The 17,789-nt window shown below is 46.0% G+C and overlaps 1 protein-coding gene across 2 annotated transcripts in view; it reads left to right on the top strand.

The window, feature by feature from the left end:
• Nucleotides 1–8,861: 8,861 nt before the first annotated feature.
• The window catches only part of SUCLG1 (succinate-CoA ligase GDP/ADP-forming subunit alpha), a 33,458-nt gene continuing 24,530 nt past the window's right edge, over nt 8,862–17,789 (top strand). Inside the window, exon 1 of one of the 2 annotated variants that reach the window (XM_007477789.3) lies at nt 8,862–9,267. In XM_007477789.3, the coding sequence (XP_007477851.1) occupies nt 9,207–9,267 (61 nt within the window). In that variant the 5' untranslated portion in view covers nt 8,862–9,206. The remainder of the gene's footprint in view (nt 9,268–17,789) is intronic. The other variant, XM_056813621.1, reaches the window with a different exon arrangement.

Here is a 17,789-nt window from a genome sequence, read left to right on the forward strand (position 1 = left end):
TCAGTCCTTTGGTACCAGGTCTTGGGAGACTTCTAAATATTAGAGTAGTAGAGGCCCAATGTAGTTGTCCACACCAGATTTTTCTGGCAGTTGAGCCTGGTGCACAGTGAAACCTAGTAATAGATTGACCTGATAGCTTGTAGCCAGGGAATAGCTCAATTTAGCCATTAATATCCCATCTGGAAGAGAACCCAGTCTAGTGAATGCCTTGTAACCATCACTTTAAGTTTGAACCTACTCTCTCCAGGCCCCAAGGAGGTAGAGAGGAAAGTATATTCCTGGTTCAGGGGGCTGGCAGGAAGATAATTTGGTTCTTATTATGTCTTCTCAATAAATATCCTTTTTGTAAAAGCTTATTGATGTTAATTGGTTAACTGACAATGGTGTGTGTGCTAAATCACTCTAATGATATTGGGAGGAAAATACCAGAATATTTAAGCTGATAGCATTTGAATCAGCCCTTGTGGTCAAAATAAGGTAAACCGAGGCACTAAATTCTGAGCATGATCAATTTATTAGTAAAGTAAAAATTCACCAACAAATAAGATCTCGGCTTATTCAAAAAAGCTAAGACCTCAAATGTGGGGGACAGTTTTCTTTTATAGGTTTTAGGGAGAACAGAACAAAGAATAATGTTCATTATTTGAGTTCACCTGCAAGGTCAGACATAGCAGACCAGATTTCTTTGGAAAGCAAACCAGACATCCTTTTTTTTTTATTTTGAAATATTTTATTTTATTTTATTTTTATTTATTTTATTTTATTTATTTTAAATAAAAATACTTTATTTATTTTAATTTGAAATTTTTTATTTAACTAATTCATTTAGAATATTTTTCCATGGTTACATGATTCATGTGCTTTCCCTCTCTTCCCCCTCCCATAGCCAATGATCAGTTCCACTGGGTTTTACATGTGTCATTGATCAAGCCCTATTTCCATATTATTGATATTTGCACTAGAGTGATTGCTTAGAATCTACATCCCCAATCATATCCCCATCGACCCATGTGATCAAATTATTGTTTTTCTTCTGTCAAATCAGACATCCTTGAGGGATAGCATGGTGGTATAAAAAGAATAGACCAGATCGCCTGGTGTCCACCTGCATCCCTCAAGGATAGCAGATTTCCTTGAGGCAAGAATAGTACAGTGGGGCCAGCTGGGTGGTTCAGTGGATTGAGAGCCAGGCATAGAGATGGGAGGTCCTGGGTTCAAATTTGACCTCAGACACTTCCTAGCTGTGTGACCCTGTGCAAGTCACTTAACCCCCATTGCCCAGCCCTTACCACTCTTCTGCCTTGGAACCAATACATAGTATCAATTCTAAGGTATGGATTAAAAAAAAAAGAATAGTACAGATTTCTAAATTTACCTTCTTACTGGCTATCTGAATCTCTGAACTAAGTTCAGAGACAAAGAACCATGACTTAAGCAGTTAAGGGACAACACAAACTAGCTATAAAATGGATCAATCATTCTGATTATTTCCTCCCCCAATCCCTTGGGGTTACCCCCAGAACTCCAAGGGCAAGAGGCAGAGAGTCGGACGACATGGGCCCAACTGGCTAGGGTACTTGTAACTGGAAGAACAAGTCCAGAATCTCACCACCAAAGACCAAAGGCATCTTGGCTATGAGGTCTTGATGACTCACGTCAGCCACCCTATTTAAATCCAATCTCCTTCCCTCCTAAGCTGAGCTTCTTTGTAGTCAGGAGCTGTGAGGTCCTGGGGAGAACTAAAAGGTTCCATGATTTGGCCCACGTCACGTAGGCAGTAAGTGTCAGAAGATGGACTTGAATAATAATAGTAATAGCTAACCCTTATGTAGCATTTTCTATGTGCCTGGTATCGTGCTAAGTCCTTTACACCCAAGTCTTCGTGACTCAAGGCCAGCCTCTTTTCCCAGCCTCTAACAGGTTACATATCAGTCAATGGCCCATAGAATTCAATCTTCCATTTTTCACACTTGTTGAAGAAAAATGTGTTTTGGCCAGGAGAGACAAGAGTGACGAATGAAAGGAGGAACTTCATGTCCACAGCACCGAAGGCCAACCAAGAAAACCGTGCCTTTGTCTCTCTTGTCTTGTCTTGACCAAATCTGAAGATTTTATGGAAATTAAAAAACAGGAACAAAAAATCAGGAGCTCCCAGAATATTGGGATTGTTCACCAAATGCCCTTTGTACTAAAGGAGTTACTTATTGACATCTTGATGGTTCTGATGGGTGGGACAACTGCTGTTGCATCAGCAAGATTCAGATGGCCTTATGCTTGGGTCTGTGTCTTCATTGGGTGCCCCTAAATCTTATCTGCCCCTGGGAATTTGTTAGTTCCTAGATGGAGAGCCCTCAGAGTGTGCACTCTGTCCTTTATGTTGACTCTGACATAGGGTTGTCAAATTAAAGGTCCCCGGGGCATCTCATGGTTAGCAAGATTTCCCTGAAATCAGACCTAACTGCCCACTTACAATTTCCTCTAGGACCAAGCAGAACAAGGCTAATCCTTCAAATGTTTGAAAAGATCCATCCTGTTCCCATTAACATTTCCTCTTCTCTAGGCTAGACATTCCTGGATTTTCAAGTGGCTCTAGTAAGACATGAACTCAAGACCCTGGTCCCATTTCGATGGAAAATTGGATCAAATCTTTAGACTTGGAAGAGATCTCAGAATTCAAAGTGGCAATGAGGTGGCAGAGGGCCCAGGTGGGGATCGTGGCTCTGCCACTTATGGTCTGTGAGATCTTGAGCACGTGCCATCCAGGCCTCAGTTTCCTCATCTGTAAAATCAACCAATTATCAAATATTTGTGTCATTCTTAGGGCTCGATGACCTCCAAAGTGCTTTTCATGCTTAAATGTATGATCTTGTCTTCTAGTCTAATCTCCCAGGCACTGAGCTAAGAGCTGGCTACAAAAAGAGGCAAAGATAGTCGATCTTCTCGAGGAGCTTCTGGTCTGCAAGAGCGGAGACGTGCAAATTAGTAGTGCACAGACAGGATGTAGACAGGATAAACTGGAGAAAATGAGGAGAGGGAAGACACCAGAATTAAGTGGGGTTGGGAAGGCTTCCTGTAGAAGGTAGGATTATAGCTGAGCCTTAAAGGAAGCCATTGAAGTGGAGGCAGGAGGCATGGGAGATGGTCAGAGAGAGTGCCCAACACTGAGACAGAGTATCTTATTTGTGGAACAGTCAGGCATGAAGACTTTATGGGGGAGAATAAATACAAGAAGATTAGGAAAGTAGGCAGAGGCTAGTCCAATAGAACATTTTAGATTTGATCCTGGAGGCCAAAAGGAGCCTCCAGAGTTTAGTGAGTAGGGGAGGGATTTGGTCAGTTTGCACTTTAGGAAAATCTCTTTGGTGACTTTGTGGAGGATGGACTGGAGTGGGGAGAGACTTAAGGCAGGCAGATCCCTCATGATCTATTTCGATGGTCCATGTAGGAGGGAATGAGGGCCAGGGTGAAGGAGGAGATCATGGGAAGAGGCATCTAAGTGATAGGAGATGAGGAAGAAAGAAGGAGGAGATCATGGGGATTGCTTCCATTTTTTTCCTGTAAAATATGAGTCAAGGTTCTCAGCTGAGAGAATTAGGGGGGTTGGTAACTATGGGGAAGTTTAGGGAAGGAAGAGAAGCTCTGGAAGAGCCGCTGTAGACCTTGGGAGAGGGAGATGATAAGGGAGGTATGTATAGTAGGATTGCCTAGTGGCAGTGAGGGTCCCAACAAGGCTGGGACAATAACAAAAAATTGCAGTGGATTCAGTCAAAACCGTTACAGGATGTTCTCTGTTTTTGTTCTGCAGCATATGTGTAGGTGCGAAGGAGATGACTGGTGGGAGTGATCCAAGCTGAGCTTTGGCAGGGCACAATCAGTGATATGATAAAGCGGGGTAGGGATTCAAGAGAGGAGGACAACGTAGAGTTGAATTGATTCCCCAAGGAGTCAAGATAGGGAGGAGAGGAGAGGAGAGAACAGCTAATGTAGAAGAGATGGTTTGAGACAGAAGTGGGGGACTAAGGGATTAGAGTCATGCTGTGGATGAAGGGTAGAGCCTGTAGGGAAGGCAGAAGGTGAAAAACCAATAGATTATGGTTGGATCAAGAGATTTCAGAATTCTGAAATGTGGAAATAGTATCTTTGTGGATGATGGCAAGATCAACGAGTTTTACCATCTTCATGTATGAACAAGGTATAGTGGGGCTCGTGGGGCATGAATCGAGGAACTGAGTAATTGAGTTGTTTGAGGGAGTCAATATGTAGGAAATATGGAGGAAATACCTTAGAATGAGAGTATGAGTTGGAGAAGAAAGGAAAACTGAGAGTCATGTCTTGAACTTTCCTCTTTACTACAAGGCTTGTTCCAATTCTTTCTTTTAAGGGAAGACCTTCCTAGGTAGCCAGCCATAGTGAATAGAAGGCTGGGCTTGGAATCAGAAAGATCTGGGATCAAATCCAGTCTTTGATAGCTAATTAGCTGAGTGAGCACTGAGTATTTATTTTGTATCCAATCCCACTGAATTAAAAAACAAAGGACTTGAAAAAATTCCTTACCTTCTGTCTTAGAGTTGATACTAAATATCAGTTCATAAGCAGAAGAATAGTAAGGTCTAGAAAATGGGGTTAAGTGACTTGCCCAGGATCACTTAGCTAAGATGTGTCTGAGATCACATTTGAACCCAGAACTTCTGGTCTCTAGGCCTGGCTCTCTAGCCACTGAGCCACCTAGCTCCCCACCCTTCTTAATTCTAAGGACTTCCCTCTGTTAATTATTTTCTATTTATCCCATAATCGTTTACATAGGCTTATTTGTTTCCTGTCTCAGCTAGTAGATTGTGAGCTGCTTGACGGAAGAAACTGTCTTTTTCTTTTCTCTTCTTTCTTTCTTTCTTTCTTTCTTTCTTTCTTTCTTTCTTTCTTTCTTTCTTTCTTTCTTTCTTTCTTTCTTTCTTTCTTTCTTTCTTTCTTTCTTTCTTTCTTTCTTTCTTTCTTTCTTTCTTTCTTTTCTTTCTTTCTTTCTTTCTTTCTTTCTTTCTTTCTTTCTTTCTTTCTTTCTTTCTTTCTTTCTTTCTTTCTTTCTTTCTTTCTTTCTTTCTTTCTTTCTTTCTCTTTCTTTTTTTCTCTTTCTTTTTTCTCTTTCTTTCTTTTTCTCTTTCTTTCTTTCTTTCTTTCTTTCTTTCTTTCTTTCTTTCTTTCTTTCTCTTTCTTTTTTTCTCTTTCTTTTTTTCTCTTTCTTTTTTCTCTTTCTTTTTCTCTTTCTTTTTCTCTTTCTTTCTTTCTTTCTTTCTTTCTTTCTTTCTTTCTTTCTTTCTCTTTCTTTTTTTCTCTTTCTTTTTTTCTCTTTCTTTTTTCTCTTTCTTTTTCTCTTTCTTTTTCTCTTTCTTTCTTTCTTTCTTTCTTTCTTTCTTTCTTTCTTTCTTTCTTTCACCCTTACCTTCCATCTTGGAGTCAATACTGTGTATTGGCTCCAAGGAAGAAGAGTGGTAAGGGCTAGGCAATGGGGGTCAAGTGACTTCCACAGGGTCACACAGCTGGGAAGTGGCTGAGGCCAGATTTGAACCTAGGACCTCCCATCTCTAGGCCTGGCTCTCAATCCACTGAGCGACCCAGCTGCCCCCTCTTTCTTTCTTTCTTCCTAGCATTTAGTACTGTTAGGGTCCGAGTTGTCAAAAAAAAAAATAAGGAAATTCATCTGGAAAATATTGTTACTCCAGTGATTATAGATGTTATAGTTAATGTGTACTTTGCAAAAGGATATTCTTTAACAGAAACATCACATACCAGCTCTGCAAACAACTCAGGAATTCGATTTTCCTAAAGGGATCAGTTCCTGTCAGAAGATGATTTCTGAAGATGAAGTCTGTTGGCTAAGATACCCACATGCAAATGTGTGATGCCAATTACTGTTGTACTAATGTTCTATTTCTATCTGCTGTTCTAGTATTTGCCCCAGTACACTTCTATCTTAGGGGCTGGCTCCCCCCCTTGTGACCTGTCTGCCGATTGGGGGAAACAGTGGCTGGACACCCTTCAGATCTCCAAGCAGGTCTCCACCGACCTGGGACCCTGGCATTCACTGAGGGCATGCCCCTAAAGACCCTGGGTCTGCAGCCTTTCCCTTCCCCTCTCTCCTGACCATAGGCAGGGACAGCTCTACACCCATTCTCAGCTCTGAAGAAGCTACAGAAGACTTGGACTTTCGCCCTTTTTCCCTTAGATATTTGGAGAGGGGAGGGGGATGGGATGGCAGGGGGCACTGAACCAAGTGGGGCCTGAGATTCTGGCCCTCCTGGAGGCTGTGTGGTTCCCCTGTGGATAGCTGGGCCCGCCAGATGGCAGGACTCACTTACCAGAAGCAGTGGGGAGACAGCTAGCAAAAAGAATACGTGACACAACACATAGGAGAGAGAAACTGCTAACCCCTGGTGCACCCACATTTTTAACTCTTCTCCCTGGCTCACTACCCTAGTCATGTCCCTTATAGGGCTCCTTATAATCTTAATCCTACTCTCTACATTTGGGCCCTGAATTTTTGACCGCCTTGTTCGGTTTGTGAAAGACCGCCTGGACGCCATCCAGGTGTTGGCCCTCCGACAACAGTATTAACCCCCAGCCACCATCGAGCCCCCCGCCAAGGGCTATGAGCTGTCTCAGCAGGCAGACCTTCCCTCTGCCCCCTGAGAGAAAAATAAGGCGGAAGCAGGAAACTGCCTGGCCTTGGAAGTTCAGAACATCTGTAAGCAGAAGACAGAAACATATCAAGGTCCCAATATCAATCCGTACCAGATAAGAACCCAGGGGCCAAGCAGACCCTCGGCAGAAGACATAAACATGTCAAGGCTCCAACAATAGTATGTACCAGGTAAGGACTTAGGGGTCACACATGCTGATGGATACTTAAACCTCTACATGCATGAGTTACAGTTGGAACTCTGTGCTGAGTCCCCTGGTGCGCACCAGACTAATAAACGACCCTTTGCCCGATTGCACTGTCTGTTGGTCTTCTGTGGTGGTGGGCGGCAACCCGGACCCTAACAGTACAATGACTGCCTCCTGGTAGCCACTTAATGCTTATTGATTGATTGATTGCCAGAGGCTGGGCTAAGTGCTGGGAATACAAAGACAAAAATGAAACTAGTCCATAGCTTCAAAGGAACTTACATTCTTCCAGGGCTGAACAATATATAAATACAAAATGCAGACTCAGGGGGTGGTGGGTAATGGGGAGGGGGTTCTAAGGACTAGAGGAAGAGGCAGCACTGAATTTAGGATGGAGACAGAGATTCCAAGAAACGGAGGCCAAGGTGGGTGAGAGTTTACAGCGTGAGGGCATGAGGATAATCATGGACAAAGACAGGGAGATAGGTGGTAGAATGTTGTTGATGGGGAGGGCAGAAAGGGGAGCCACCAGTACCTGCTGCTTTTCATAGAGCTTTTACATCTTGTGCCTTTGCAACCACCTAGGGTTGATGCCTCACTTTTTATGTGACTTTAGGCAAGCTATGTCCCTTCTCTGGCCTTGATTTCCATTTCTGTGAAACAAGGGAGTTGGGCTAGAAGATCTCTTAGGTCCCTTCCAGCTACAAGTGAATTCTATGATCTTTTAATGATAAATCTTCTAAATTACCTCCTAAGTAAGCAAGTATGCCAGCTGTTGTAGAGGAGTAAACTGAGGCACAGCCAAGTTAAATAATATTTTTCCAGGGACTCTTCAGTTTAGTAGAATATAAACTCCCTGAAGACAAAGTTGTTTCATTTTTGGTTTGGTTTTTGCATTCCCACATCTAACACCTAGCAGGTGCTGGACTCAGAAAGACCTGAGTTCAAACCCTGCCTCAGTCACCTTGTAGCTCTAGTAACCTGGGGCCAGTATTGGATTGTAGCTTTAGATGTGGAAGGACCTCAGAGGCCATCTAGTCCAACCTCTTCATTTTACAGATGAGGAAACAGGCGGAGAGTGATTAAGGGACTTGCCTATAGCCACACAGCTAGTGAAATGACCGATGAGAAATTTGAATTTAGGTCTCCCAGACTCTAAGATTAGCATCATATCTACTTCATCATTCTGCTTCCACCTCTCAGCCTCAGTTTCTTCCTCTGTAAAATGAATGAATTGGATTAGATGGCCCCTGAGGTTTCTTCCAACTCAAATCAGTAAGCCTATGACTTGTCCAGGGTCACACAGCTAGTTAGTGATCAAGGCAGAATTTGAATCCAGGTCTTCCTCATTCTCTCCATTCTGTCATATGCTGGAGGCTCTACTTTTCTCAACTCAGTTTTCTCATTTGTAAAATAGAGCTAATAATAGCAGTAGCTGCCAGGTTTATTATGAGGATCAGATGATATAATATTTATAAAGCATTTGGTAACCCTTAAAGTGCTCCATATTTATTGTTATTACTATTTTGTAAGGTGGCCACAGTGGATAGAGGAATGGACCTGGAGTCACTGGGAAGAGCTGAGTTCAAATCTGACATTTATTGGTTGTGACCCAGGGCAAGTCACTTAAACTTTGTCTGTCTCCGTTTTTTCTCATTTGTCAAATGAGGATAACAGCATAATGATAATTCTCAGGGTTACAAAGTTCTCTCCAAGTGCTGGATGTATAGTATCACTATATCACCATCATCACCACTATCCTCATCATTTTCATCAGTATAATAGGTGGACAGATAAACAGAATCTATTGCATGGAAGTTGAAATGAACTGAAATGAGACTGAGCTGCGTTATCTCAGTCTTTATCCCGAGGAGCTCTTTTCTGGAATCTCACTCCTGACTCTCGGGTTTCCCTTAATCCCTTCGGCTATCCCATGTTCCGTTTGCTACTCTAACCAGGACCCTGCGTACTAAAACTACATTTCCCAGAAGGCCGTGCGCTGCCCCTTCCAGCTGCAGCCTCCATTTCCTTCACGGGCAGCCTGTTTTCGCTTCGCCTGTGGGAACAGATAGAGTAGATTTCGGCTCCTGGGGAGGCGTGGAGCTCAGTATTTCTTACTCAGTGTTAGAACGCGTCTCTTTCTCCTCGTTTTCCATCTAGGGGCCCAAGGGAGGCCTTGCTCACGCCCACTTGGGCCGGCATCTGCTGGAGCCACCCTCGCCGGCCGCTCCTGGTCGGGCCAGCCGCTGCGAGGCCCCTCCCCGCGGTCCTGCGGGTGTCATTGGCGAATGACCCGAGCCGCCGGAGCCTGTACCTGAGCCGCGATCATGACTTCTGGCTGTGCGGGCCTCGCTGCCGCCGCCCGTCTCCTGGCGCGCCCCTTTCTCCGTGAGTGCGGGCCCCCTCTACTGTCTGTGCCCCTCCGTGGCCAGCTGGCCGGGCCAGGCCTCCGCTTGCGGGGGTTCCGAGGCCTGGGAGGCGGGCGCCCGGGGCTCGAGCTGGGGAGCATTAGGCCGTGGGCGGAAGTCCCGAGACCTGGGGCCGACGTGTAAACGGAGAAGGGTCCGTATAGACCTGGGCCTGGGGCTCTGGAGCCGTGGGGTAGGGGGCCAGGGTCAGGCTGTGGGTGTCCTGTCTGCCGGGAAATGGACCAGGCCCGGGACTGTCCCTGCTCTCTGGGAGCGCCCCGCTCCTCCCCCAGGACAGGCCCCCGGCAAACACCCGAGGGCGAGCCCAGGACGGGATCTGGAGAGAACTCACCGCGGGAGACCTGGAGTAGGGAAGCCGAAGACCGAGCCCCCCAGGGGTGTTGGCAAGCCCGCGGAAACTCCGCGCCAACTGGTCAGACCTGTGCCATAGGGAGGCTCTTCGGATGGAGCAGGGCAGGGGGGACTGCGGTGGGCGGAGGCCGCCTACACTGGGGCAGTAACCTAGTCTGCAAGAGATGAGGGCCTGCGAAGCGAGGAAGGAGGGTGTGTCTCATAGTCGAAGAAGAAAAGTCAGGTAGAGCAGAGCATGCATCAGATCGGGTATGGGGAAGGAGGGCAGCTGGGTGGCTCGGTGTCTAAAGAGCCAGACCTAGAGATGAGAGGTCCTGGGTCCTCATGGTCCTTGGCCCCAGACACCTCCTAGCTGTGTGACCCTGGGCAAGTCACTTGACTCCAGTTGCCTAGTCCATATCTTAGTTCTGCCTTGGAACCAGTACATAGTATTGATTCCAAGATGGAATGGGAACATTGAAAAAGAGATTGTGTGTGGGTGATGTCCAGTACTAGTTGACTGAGGGGTTGTTGGTGCCATCAGCTGCATGAGGGAGGTTAGAAGAGGATACTGATAGCACCCACCCTGGTGGAGGGACTGATTCAAGCCTAGAGGGATCAAAGAGCTCCATGTCTGACGTTTCAGAGTGCATTTAGGGGCCAGAGGTGGAGAGAAGAAATTAAGAGTTGGAAGTGTTTTTGAAAAGGACCCTGGACTTGGTTGGAGTGAAACTTCAACCATGGAATTTTATATCAGGGCCTATGATCCATTAGGGTCAGGGAAGATCATCCATTTTAGAGCAAGATGGTGGCTCTTTAGACATGTGCAGGATAGCTGAGGCCTATTCTTAAAATCAGGAAAGTGATGATTGGGCATAAGATGGGGGCAGAGGGAGGAAAGACCACCTGGGGCAGAGAATAAAAAGGTGATAGAGCTAAGGGTAGGAGGAGCCCCCTGTAAAGGGAAGGAGTTTTCTGTCCTCATCTTCTGCATAGGATTCTCCAAAAGATCCAAAGACCTTAAGGAATAGTGCTATTGACCTGGAGGGAATGAAGGATCACAGTCTGTCAAGAGCATAATAGCTGATTTTTTTTTCCCAATGGGAAGTTATTTCCTGGATTTCCCACCTAGAATTCCAGAGCCCAATGAGGTTAGTTTGGATGGGTAGCCAAGGATTTGGACCTTTTAAATTACCCAAACCATCATAAAGAGCTGAGATTTGAGCTAAGTCTGCAGTTAAAAAAAAAAAAAGAAGCCATAAACTTAACCCAAAGCTTGTCTAAGTTTTTGTATAAGGTCAGATTTGTAAAATTGTGGGGTTGGATTCTTGAAGAGCCATCCTTCTGAAAGAAGTGAAGATTGATTTTATAAAATCTCATTCTCTTTCTATTCAGGTCAAGGACATATCTCTTTCCTTATGCATTTTTATTCTCATGAGTAGGAGAATATACATTTTAATTTTGACATAAGAGGGCTTTTTTTCTAGCATTAGTTAATTTTTTTAGGCTGCCTTAGGGAGAATATAAGATAGATGTTAGCATGAAAGACCCAAGTAGATCTTGCCACTGTGTTTGTGATCTTCAATGCAGGCCATTTTGATTTCTATTGATGGCACTTTCTGTACTGAATGTTATCTGTTTTGCAATCGTGTTTTTAATGAAAAAATTGTGAGCGTTTCAGGGCATTGCACTCTAGAGTGTTGCCCCATTTCTTGGGGCAGCAAAACCAAATCAACAGGTAATAAAAGAGGGAAAAAGTATTCCATTTGGAAGGGGAAACTAAAAGTCTAGAGTAAGTGGGTGTTGATGTTTTCAATCAGTGAGAGGAAAAAGATATTTGGGAAATTAGGCTTTCTTGTAGAGGAACAAACTGAAGAACCGTTAGAATGAAAGTTGTGACAAGTGGAAGGAATCAGGGCCAAGAGTCACATCCTGGATTGTTCTATCATAAAGTGTGTCTTAAGAGTATTAAGCCAATAGACAAGTTTTTTCTTGAGATCCCATATTTGGAATTCTAGAATTATACTGTTTTAGAACTGGAAGGACCTTGGCCATCATCTAGTTCAACCCATTTCCTTTTTTTACTGGGGAAATTTGGACTAAAAAAAAAGACTAACTTATTTTAGATGACCAGATTTGCTGAGGGTTGAGCTGGGATTAGAATTTGGGACAGAATTCTTTCCACTTAAACACACTGCCTTGTCTCTAGGGCGAGTCCTTAGTAGTATAGTGCTTGAATTCAGAGTCTGAGTTGGAAAGGCTCTAAGAGGTCATCTAATCTAACTCATACTTGGATCAGAATTCCATCTGCAGCATCCCTGGCCAACAGCCATCTGTCTAGCAAGGAGAAAACCTTTATTGATGTTGAAACTACTATTTCCTGAGGCAGCACATTTTATATTTGGACACTTCTGATGGATTGTTTGGCATCTTTTCCTTATTTTGAGCTGGGCTCTGCTTTCCTTCTGGTCCTGGCTTTGAATTCTGTTCTCTGAGCAAGCAGAGCAGCCTAATCCCACTTCACCCTGACCTCTTTTTAGACATTTGAGAACACGTATAATACTTCTGCCTTAGCTTTTAATCTCTAGTCTTCTTGCCTCCTGGGTCATCATCCTTTGAATGCTCCAGTTTGTCAGGTCCATTCTTAAAATGGGACCTTAAAATGAAACACAGATCTTCCTGACAGGACCCAGGACATCCTTGGACCACTCCTCAGAGGTCTTCTAGACTGATTGCAATTCATTTATCACTGCTTTCTTGAGTCCAGTCATTTAAGGAATCCACCTAACTACTTTTCTAAGGCTCTCATCTCTCCATCTTGTCTCCAAAAATACTGTTTTTAAAAACAAACAAAAAAGATGTTACCCTCTCTTCCTCACATTGACAGATCTATCATCCAATTTTAATTACTTGAGAACCATTGTTAAATGTCTTGTTGAAGTCCAGGTAAATTGTAGAAGGATTAAAAAAAGACACCTGAATATACTTTATTGCCTTTGATCCCTCCTCTCTCTCCATCTCATCTGCAAAGACCTGAGAGATACCCTTGAGTGCCTAGGTGAAGTCTTGGTGCATAGGTCTGTGGCATCTCCTTGATCTGGCAACTGTCAGGGAAATGGCATTCACCTGGCATGACTGCTTATTGGGGAAACCAGGCCGGCTCTTAGCCATCACCACTTCCCTTTCTCGGTGCTCACAAATCAGTCCTTTAACAAAGAGCTTTAGAATTTTGCCAGGAATTGAGAGTTAAGCCTACTGACCCATAGTGGATGTTTGGGGCAGGTTTATTAGCCTCCAGGCCAGGATGTTTTCCCTGTTTGTCATGAGAGGAATTGTAATAAATAATAGTAATAGACTTTATTTGATTGGTAATTGATAATTAAAGATCAGGCAGTTACCTTCTTTCTTTTACTACCTTCCCTTCCTCCCATTTACTTCCTCTCTTTAGCCTCTTCAGCTTCCTTCCCCTTTTCTTCTTTCTAAATCACTCAGTGGTGAGTTATGATGTTTCAACTGAAATATTCTTTATCTTCTTTTATCTTAAGTAAGGGTTTATTTGGGAAAGACAGGAAAAGATAGAGAATGGAGGTAAGAGGGTTGAGGATTTCCCTAAACTACAGTGAGCCTTAGGTGGGAAGATGTTGGGATATGGTTCAGATTGAGAGAAATGGCTGATAGGTCTGGAGATTCAGTCACTATCATCAACAGAAAAAATCAGAGATATCTGAACTTTTGTCCTTCCTTCTGCCTTCAAAGTCACCAGAGACCACCTCTTGTCTGTCTTCCAGGTTAAAAGACATAACCCTTCAGTCTTTTGCATTCTTCCCAATTTCTCTCTTCCACAGTAGCCCATCCCTGGCCACTAGTCACGTCGAGCCATGGGCCAGAAATCTTTATTGCTGTACACGTGCTGCCACAGTCCCGAATAGACAGAATTCATTTGGGGAGGACAGAAGTCCATATAGCTGGAATAAGTACAATAGCAGAGCTGAGCCCATCATCCCAGGACCGCGCTCTCAGAAAATGTGGTTTTATCTGGCTGAAGGAGGGAAGCCTGAAACTTAGCAGAGTCAGTGAATGGGGTCTGTTTCCTGAATGTTTTCCTTAGCAGTGGCTTTATATGCTGCAGACTTCTTAGGGGAGGAGTTGGGGATGTTCGATGGTAGGGCAGAGCGGTTCAGAGTTAGGTTGAGGGCCATCATTTGGCCCCTAGGGGCATCAAGAGATGGGTGAGGATGGAGCCAAGTCTTCATGTAAACTGGAGAAGCGGATTGAAGCTCTGAGCCTCTTGGTGGTTTAGTGGCATCCTAGGAGTGGAGATTTAGAGCTAGAAGGGCCTTGAGCATCATCTTTGGGTCTGCAGGGCTAGGTGCCATGTTTTACACACACCCACACATCCACAGTCACCATCTTTAAAATGATTGACTGAGGGGACTGCTAAGTGGCTTCACTGGAGACAGGAGGTCCGGGGTTCAAATTTGGCCTCAGATACTTCCTGGCCTAACCCTTGGGTAAGTCACTTAACCCCCATTGCCTAACCCTTGCCACTCTTCTGCCTTGGAACTAATACACAGTATTGATTCTGAGACAAAAGGTGAAGATTTTAAAAAGTGTCTGCCTCAGTTGTACCAGGACAGCCCTTCTCCTAGGTCTTATTGCCTTAGGAGCTCCTGGGGAAAAATAGGGAGCTTTTTTCTTTACTTTAAAGGATTGAAGGAAGCCATGAAAAGCAGGAATAATTGAGAGGCTTCTGTGGTTATAGATTTCCCGGCAGGGCTATCCTATTAGAGTGATGCCCCTTCGCCCTAAAACATCCTTCCCAGAATGGCCCCAGATTTTTCGTTCTCTTCTGCTCGTGTCATATTCTGTCCTGGCTCGTCTCCCTGACCCCATGGACTGTCCTGACTGTGAGGTTTTCTTGATAAAATCCTCAGGTGGTTCGCCTTTTCCACCTTGGGTAGGTTAAGGAAAACAGGGGTTAAGTGACTTTCCCAGGGTCACACCGGGAGGAAATAAGGCCACGTTTGCACTCAGGTCTTCCTGACTCCAGGCCCAGCTCTCTCCACTGAGCTGTCCCGCTTCTTCACTACTTGTACTGCTCGGACTTTTTAAAGGAGCAGGTCAACTGGGGTTAATCATTCACATGTGAGCTCGTCCCAACATATTTCCCTCCCAAGATCAGCCCTGCTGAAGCTTCTGTGGAGCCCCTTGGCTCGGGCAGCAGGGAGGCCTAGACTGAGGAATAGAAGTGGGCTGGGCCTGGACAGTGCTGCCTGCCTCTGACAAGGGCTGGTTCTGCCTGGAGGAAGTGGCCTTTCTCCAGCCCTTTTTTGTTGTGCTTTATGTGTGTTAGCCATACATTGGCTAACACTGTGCAAGGGCCCAAGGATGCAGCAACTGCCATCTTCATCCCATTTTCCAGTTGAGGAAACCGAGGTTGAGAAAGATTAAGTGACTTGTCCTGGTGCTAGTATGTGTGGGAGGACTTGAATTCAGATCTCTGTGACCTCAGGCCAAGGGCTTGCTCCGGGGGATCTAGCAGACTCCTGAAGAGGAGGAGCAAGGGGACATGTGGAGCTAAGCCGTGCCAGAGAGTGGGGAGGACTCCCTCCTTCCACCTTCTTCTTGGGTGGCCACGGGCAGAACCATGAGCCTGGAGCAGTGAGAAGGAAAGGGCCGCACTAGAGCTGCTTCTGGACTGAGGCGGCTTCCTGGATCCCAGCATGACGGGCCTCAGCCCCACCACACCACTGCCCAGGAGGGAAGTGGGTGGGAGATGAAGGACGCTAACAGCACCGATCCATCTCCGAAGTCTACGAGGGAAAGGCCCAGGAGAACTCTCCGCTTCAGTGACTGGCGGCTCCGTCAGGAAAGACCATGCTTGGGGCCGCCGGAGGGCTCCGTGGAGAGTGAGCCAGGCTGGAGTGGGAGGTCCTGGGTTCCAGAGTGGCCTCAGCACTTCCATTTCCAGTCTGGGGGTGGCAGGAGGACAGAGGCCAACTTCATCGATTTCAGAGCCGTGCCTAAGGCCAAGCCTGCGTCCAGCCTCCTTTGCCTTAGAACCAGTACATGGTATTGCTTCTGAAATGGAGGGAGAGGCAGAGGCAGATGGTCCTCGGGCTGTTTTCTGCTTCCCCGACCCTGGCTTTGAGAGATTGGTGTGGTCACCGAGCGACAGCATCTCTTTGGGGTCTTGTACATCAAAGGTGGGGAGTGAAATTAAAGTTTTCTTTCTGGTACCAACCTGGGAGATGGAGTGAGTCTGTTTTTGGAATCTTCAGTCCCGTTTCCTGAGGGCACGATGCTATATTAAAATAAAACTGTCCAAGTAAGGGACCTGCCACTTAATTGTTGTAGGAAACTCCCTGATGGGGAAATTCCCCACTCTGTAGGTCAGCGCTCCTTTGGAAACATTTCTAGTCCTGGAGATGACTCGAGCATTGAGAAGTGATCTTATCTGGCTTGTGAAGTCAGACTTGAACTCAAGGTCCTGCTCTCCACTGAGCCAGGGCTGCTGGTGTGCTCAAGTGAATGCAAGTGAGTCACACCCGCCAAGGGAGTCGCCCGTCCCCTTAGGAAAGGGGGAGACACTTTTGGAGGTACTGATGTGTCCCCGCAGCATTCTGCACGGCCTAATTCATAGATTCCGCGTCCTAGATTTTGAGCTGGAAGGAAGTTTGGGTGTCCCCCCCCCCCCCAGTTTTACTGAGGAAAAGTTGAGGCTGACGGGCCAAGCCGACTTGCCCAAGGTCCCTCAGCTGGGGAGTGGCAGAGTGGGGTGTGAATCCAGCTTCTCTGCCTCCGGCTCCAGCTCTCCTTCAGCTTTACAGACATTTGCTTAGGAGTCACGTTTTTGCCATTCGTTGAAAGTGAGGGAAGCCCCCACATTAATAGCATCAAGTGGGAACAAAGCAAAATTAGCAAAGGCAGAATGTTAGTTTAGAATTAGCCACATCAAAGTGGCAATCCTAGGCAAACTCACCTTTTAGATAGTTTCAGTTAAGCATTGAGGCGTCTAGTAAAATCTCCGTTAAATCCCGTTCTGCGGGGGCCCAGTGGGACTTGCAGCGGCCGCTGGCCCTGGCCTAGGCTCCTTGCTCTGCTCCCCGTGTGTTCTGAGGGCTCTGCAGCCCTCCGTGTGCTGTCTGGGCAGTCATAGCATTTCCTAACTGGACCTTAAGGTCATTTCATCTTGTGGCAGAGGAAGAAATGGGCCTTTAGAGAATGTAAATTCAGATATCAGAGAACTACAAAATGGGAAGCGGCTGGTTATGCCACAGCAAAAACAGGCTTAAAAAAAAAGCCCATTGGGAGCACTGTTGTAGCCACCACCTAGTATGAACCCATTTAATGGTGGTTTCCTATTTCCTTCTCTGGCTCATTTTACAGATGAGGAAACTGAGGCAAACAGGATTCAGTGACTGGCCCAGGGTCCCAGAGTAGGTGTATGAGGCCAGATTTGAACTTAGGCCGCGCACTCTCCACTGTACCCACCAGCTGCCCCAGCCCATTGTTAGGAAACAAAAAGAATACAGATTGAAGAGGACTTTGGGAAGTACCATGCTGTTCTGTTCATGGGAAATCGCTGTTCTCATGCCCACCATGGGTCACAGCATTCCAGAAGGGCTCCCCAGAACCCCCGAGCTGGATATGACCCTAAAGCTGCCTCGGGAGGATTGGGGAGGTGATTCTGGAGAAGCCCGAGCATTTATCATATCCCTGTCACTCTCCTAGCGTGGTCCCAACGGCCATGCCCAGATACAGACAGAGATGAAGAGGCTCGGCCATTCCGATGGCACACCGAGTCCTTGGAGGATGTGCTCCTGAAAGACAAGCGAGCAGTCCCAACAGCAGGGAGGACCAGGAAGGCTTTATGGAGGATAGAACAATGAAGCGGAGGCTCGGGGGGAGTGAAGGACCCTAGCTGGAAGAGATAGAGAAAGGGAGAGCCTTGGCTGCATGAGGGAACACGTGCCAACACCCAAAGCCAAGAGACGGAGGGGTGCGGGTAGGGACTATGCTGGCAGTGAGGGCAGGATGCCCAGGGTGCCAGGGACAGCCCAGGAGGAGGCTGCGGAAGCTAATCAAAGGGAGCTTCTCTTACCCGAGCCGCAGGAGGGACTCCTGAGACTTCTTCCACTGAGGGCTTTA

Source organism: Monodelphis domestica, chromosome 1 (genome assembly GCF_027887165.1).
Source record: "Monodelphis domestica isolate mMonDom1 chromosome 1, mMonDom1.pri, whole genome shotgun sequence".
Lineage (NCBI taxonomy): Eukaryota > Metazoa > Chordata > Mammalia > Didelphimorphia > Didelphidae > Monodelphis > Monodelphis domestica.